The sequence below is a fragment of the Podarcis muralis genome, chromosome 1 (genome assembly GCF_964188315.1).
Source record: "Podarcis muralis chromosome 1, rPodMur119.hap1.1, whole genome shotgun sequence".
Taxonomy (NCBI): Eukaryota; Metazoa; Chordata; class Lepidosauria; order Squamata; family Lacertidae; genus Podarcis; species Podarcis muralis.
The window spans coordinates 81,346,362-81,352,379 of NC_135655.1; the positions used below are offsets into that span (position 1 = coordinate 81,346,362).

General features: G+C 41.8%; 1 protein-coding gene across 1 annotated transcript; it reads right to left on the bottom strand.

Moving 5' to 3' along the window:
• Positions 1-542: 542 nt before the first annotated feature.
• On the bottom strand, positions 543-4,195 carry FAM111A (FAM111 trypsin like peptidase A). Its single transcript, XM_077932891.1, has one exon. It carries the CDS (start codon positions 4,059-4,061, stop codon positions 2,499-2,501), a length of 1,563 nt encoding a protein of 520 aa, XP_077789017.1. The 5' UTR covers positions 4,062-4,195; the 3' UTR covers positions 543-2,498.
• Between the last annotated feature and the right edge of the window lie 1,823 nt (positions 4,196-6,018).

Genomic DNA, 6,018 nt, shown 5'->3' on the forward strand with positions numbered 1-6,018 from the left:
AACTTCACACATTACATTTTTTTAAATGCAAAAGCGCCCGTTTCTCACATGCCAGGATCCTATGGAACTGGTTTATTGTGAACTGGAGTTTTGCTAAACACAGTCTGCTTCACTGCGGGGTGTGGGACCATGTAAATAACTCTCCGTCCCCAGAGTCGCAGAGAGACTTTCCCCTGAGAGATAAGGTAGCATAAACGCCAGCCCTGCCACGGTAATGTGAGAACCATACAAACATAATGTTGGAAGATCCAGGGCAGACTAATGGAAATACTTCCTCACACAGTGGAATTCAGTATCACAAGTTATAGGAATGGCCACCTACTTCAAAATGGGATTAGACAAATTAATGGAGGGTATCAGTCACTGCCAATTGTTTGTGCTGCTTATGAGGTGGATATAGTGGCATGTTTTAAACACCTACTTGTGCAGGATTTCTCTGCACTTGTCCTGCATCCAGTGACTCTTCCTGGACTAGAGACCCATGTCTGCACCATTAGTTACATCAAAGTCAGTACCAGAGGAAGATGGAACACAGCTTAGGGTACATATTGTAAGTCTTCTTTTTTAAACATATTTTTATTTGATTTTACAAGTATAAAATTATAGAAATAACATATCGAATTTCTGGACTTCCCACCATCCCCTCCATGGGTTCTGTTATTAATTTTTTTCTACTGCCTCTTTTTTTATACTCCATTTTAAAAAAACCAAAATAAAATGTCATTCTCTCCATAATACCCAAGACATTACAAGTGCTATTGCAATCCTGCTAATGTTAACATCTGTTTACAGTGGTCTCCAAGATAAATTATAAACTTTTCCCATTCCTTGTCAAAGTTTTGGTCTTCTTGGTTCCTGAGCTTTTGGGTCAATTTTGCTATTTCGACATAGTCCAACAATTTGATTTGCCATTCTTCTCTGGTAGGGACTTTATCTTCTTTTCATGTCTGGGCTAATAGCACCTGTGCTGCTCATATTGTACATCTTCAATAAGTTTTCTTGTTTAAGTTCCTATTACCGATAATAAACTGAAAGCAACTGAACTTGATTGAGAACACACTGGTTCAAGGAATTCAAAGTCTTATTGATTGAAGGAAAGGACAGAAAGAACCCCAGTAAATCATAAGTGAAACTATGACATAATATATGCAAATTAATTATGCATGCACTCTAAACACTATATAGAAATTATAAAATAATTAACAGCACATTCCAATTCCCCAAGTGTTAAGAAATTCAATGGTATTTTTATTTCCTTTGGATAAGAGATATATAAGCAGAGTGTGAGGGGAGGTTTTAATGAGTGTGTAGCCAATATACATGGCTAAGCAATCATGTAGTAGCCTGGTATTCACCCCTTATTTCAGTTCATTTCACTTCTTTTGTCAACACACTTTGTGGCAAGGAAAATGGGGTTATTTCCTTACTTATTTTATTAATACAACACAAATTCTACTACAATGATTTTCCTAAATCCACACAACCATTTAATCTCACTCATACTCTTTGCGCCCTTAACTTATCAACAACCCTGGTAACTGTGGGATATAGGCATGGTTGAAAGCCAGTCAGATAATAGCTACTACATCAAATATATTAATTTGTGGAGTCTACTTGACTCCCTAGTATTCTCCAGAGCTTAGAGCACTGAAACAAATGGGAAGACAGCTTGAATGCAATTGAACACTGGTGAAGGCTCATCATTTAGCTGGCTGATACTTTGCTGACTCCATTGAATCTTCATCATGCCGTCTGACAAAGCTTTTTCCAGGTAGTATGGGGCCTTTTACAGTCTAGCACGAAGGAACTAGCAGAACTGACACTTGTTCGCTGTGATTTGTTTGTGAAGTATTTTGAGGATAAAAATCGCTTGAATCTGCTGGAACCTTGACTCCACTGTTACAGCAGTTGGATCTCAAGGGGTGTCAAGAGCAATGTCTAGTCCTGTTATGTTGGATGAGTTTCAGTTCGTAAGGCTTGAGGATGCATACAAGGTGCATGGATCTGTCAGGGTGACCACTTGCACTCTAGACCCTTGCCTCTCTTGGCTGATAAAAACTAGCAGGGAAGAGAAAGCTGGCTGGGTCAGGGAGGTGATTAATGCCTTCTTGAAGTGGCAAGGCCATTCCTTAAAAAACCCTCCCTGAATTCAGAAAATCTAAGTAATTATCAGCTGCCAATCTCCCCTTCTTAGGCAAGGTTCTTCATTAGGTTGTGGACCAGATCCAGGTGCTCTTGGAAGAAACTGACTTTCTGTTCTTCCTCTTTTATCTCTCAGAGGCTTTCAATACCATCAACCATGTTATCCTTCTGAATTGGATGTCCAAGTTAGGGTGGGTGGCACTGCTTTGAAATGATATATGATACATGTTTTTAAAAGCGTTGTATGTAATGAAGCGTAACTATCTTTAAAAATGCAAAATGCAATTTAATCAATTAATAGGCCCTATATATCTTCCAAATTTCAGACTGAAGGATCATCATAGAACATAGATCTTTTAATCCACATCCATAGGCTCAACACACACGGTAGACTCTTCTGTAGCATAAGAAGCCTGTTGGAAAGGACCAATTTCAGAGTCATACCAAGATTTATCCTTCTTTTCAATTGCTGAGAGGATTGACGTCATCAAATAGCCAAATTCAATTATGCTGCGCTCCTTGGAGTTTTTTTCATAAATGTAGCCAGCAGCATGCATTGCAACAAGTTGGCCATCTCTATTAAACACAGGTGAACCTGAAGACCCCCAGAAAAAAGATGTATCATAGGTGACTACATCAGGGTTGTTGAAAACAGCAAAGAAAACTCCTGGATTGAGCATATGGATGCAGCTCTTGGGATCATAACCACAGTTGGTGTTGCTATGTTCTGCCTCATTACCCTGCTGCCAACGATCAAGACATTCCTTCTGACGCATAAGCACAGTGACAACAGAACAGGCATCCAGAGACTTTGTTTCTCCACCTGGGTGACCAATGATGTAAGTAAGCCCATCAGATGGTGGAGTGGAGCATAACTTTACCAAGCCTGTAGGAAGTCTACTTTTGTTTCCATTTTCCTTCAGTTTCAGGATGGCAAAATCAAGAACAACATCATATATTTCAAACCACTCCTCAAGTGAAAAAAAGTCTTCATCTTTGGGGTGGTCGCCTTCATAGGAGAATGTTACATGGGCTGCCTCGCTGATTTTGGATGCCCACTGCTTTTCTTCAATCTCTTCTCCAACAATCATTCTTACCACATGGTGGCAAGTTAGTATGTAGCTATTACACAATACAAAGCAAGTAGCTTCACCCTCCTTTCTGGAAATGCCCCACTTTATGTACCCAACTGACTGACTGAGAGTTGCCTGCTTCTTTAACATCTTAACTGTTATGGCATTGCTTATCTCCTTGCCAAAGTTTACTCTGCACACTCTGAGGACCTCCCTTTTATGCTTCTGTGCCTTCTTGGTTTTTGCAAAGAATTCATCCATGATCTTCTTTTGATCCTCTAAGCCGGGATAGAAGCTTAGGAGATCACTTTTAAAATAATGACAGGTTTGGAGCTGCCTCCCATGAGGCACCTGGGGAATCTGTTGGCTATTTGCACCGCCACCAGGTCTAGCATATTTCGTCATTTCCACATAAAAGGTCTTGTTAGATAAATTGTTAACTGAATGAGTGTTAGCTGTGGCCTTGCTACCCTCCATCAGTCTCCAGTCTTTTTCCTTTAGCTCAGGCTTGAAACGACCATCACTGCACAGGGCATCTTTTATGGTTTCTCCTTTCGGTGCAAATACACACAGCAGGCAGTATTCCTTAAGAAGTTGACTGCATCTAATCAACTTACTGCTTTGTGCCGGCTTGGGGTCAATGAAGAACAAAATGCATTCCTCCTCCCTGTTATCATCCTGGCGATACCCTAAGCCAGCAGAGTCCTCAAGTTGCTGAACCTTAAAACATTTCATTACACAATGGGAGCCATCCGGCATATACTTCAGAGGCATCCCCAGATTAATGCAACCCTCAATCCCCTTCTTCCCTATAAGGTAGATCTCTTTGTCCTTGTTTTTCTCCATATGGGTGCGAATATCTTTTGTTTCCTTGAGGGCAGAAAGCACACTGTCGTGGAGACTGCCTTTCACCACATGGTCCTTCCCATCACCAGCTAAATTCACAGTGAATTCTCGTTCTTCATCTGTTGATTTCTCACTGCTAGGAGGAGTTTTTCTTGTAGGATGATTTCTAGTTTCTATCTTAAGAGTGGGTGCACTTGTAGATGCCACTCTTTCGACACTTGAGCTTGCCTCATTTTCGCACTGTAAAAAGGGGGGGAAGTCAATAAATAATATATTTTCTTTGTGTTTTTCTTTTTTAAGAAACAACATGCTTGCAGATGGTAGCTGCTTACATGTAGACCAGGCATAGACAAACTCAGCCCTCCAGTTGTTTTGGGACTACAACTCCCATCATCCCTAGCTAACAGGACCAGTGGTCAGGGATAATGGGAATTGTAGTCCCAAAACATCTGGAGGGCTGAGTTTGCCTATGCCTGATGTAGACCATGGCAGGAATACCAGTGAACACACACCAAGAGAAAAGTGGGGAGCTAGGCTAAGGCCTGAAGAATACAGTGGTACCTCGGGTTAAGAACTTACCGGTAATTCATTCCGGAGGTCTGTTCTTAACCTGAAACTGTTCTTAACCTGAAGCACCACTTTAGCTAATGGGGCCTCCCGCTGCCGCCGCGCCACCAGAGCACGATTTGTGTTCTCATCCTGAAGCAAAGCTATTTCTGGGTTAGCGGAGTCTGTAACCTGAAGCGTCTGTAACCTGAAGTGTCTGTAACCTGAGGTACAGGAGCCAGGTTACAGAAGCAGCACTACTGTCAGGCATGCTCCTGGCAGAATAGGGAAACAACAAATATGGTGGCATGACACCTTCTCTGACTTGATTCCTAATGAGTCACAGTAACTCTGTTGCATCTGCTGCTACTCATGAGTAGCCCCATGTTTCCTTTGTGTCCACAGCCAGTTATGCTACAATTCATCTGGCCCAGAGGCAACAAATGTTCCTACATTTCTGCTCCACACCAGCAAGCTTTCCAGACATGACCAACAGAAAGGGGTCATGTATGGGGTTGCCATAGAGCAAGGCTCTCATGTCTTTGAAAACTTCTAGACAAACAATGTAAGTGGCATTGACATATCAGCACAGGATTGTGGTGAAGAAAACTATTCTTATTACTCTGTTGTGATGCAGCTTTAAAAGGCAAAGGGGGTACTGTGAAAACAAATAGCATACCCGCCAACATTTCTTTGATGAAAATAGGGATGACCTATTTAACAACAACAACAACAACATAAGCTTACAACAAGCTTACCACACACATTAAAATATAATAAAGCATTAAACATTTTAAAAACTTCCCTATAAAGGGCTGCCTTCAGATGTCTTCTAAAGGTTGTATAGTTTCTTATCTCCTTGGCTCAGGGGGTCACATAACTCCATACCCTTCAGCATTTTTCTGATGAAAATAGGGACATCCTAAGGAAAAGTGGGACATTCCAGGAAGAAATCAGAAACTGGGACAGCTTCTGTAAATCCAGGACTGTCCCTGGAAAATAGGGACACTTGGGGGGTCTGAAATAGTTTGACAACCCGATTCCTCTGTGTTGCTTTCAACATTCATTTCATCATCAGTGCTGTCCAACAGGAGCTTTGACTGCTTTTTTACAGTTTCTATGTGGTAACAAGACTTGCCAGATAGACTTTCCACTCTCTGCTTGCACACAGTAGGAGGGAAACCTATGGCTAAGCTCTAGTTTAGGGATAGGGAATCTTAGGCCCAGGGATCAAATGAGGCCTCCAAGCCCTTCTGTTTGGTCCTTGCCAGGCTACATCCCCTCACCAGGCCTGCTTTGCATCTTCTTTTAGTATTTTTGCCTGGATGGAATGAGGTCCAGCCCTGAGGGCCTTCTGGCAGTTCCCTCACTGTGAGAAGTGAAGTTACAGGGAACTGGGCAGAGGGCCTTC

Coding starts and splice junctions, on each gene's coding strand:
- FAM111A (XM_077932891.1), bottom strand. CDS start 4,061: ATGGAGAAAAACAAGGACAAAGAGATCTACCTTATAGGGAAGAAGGGG.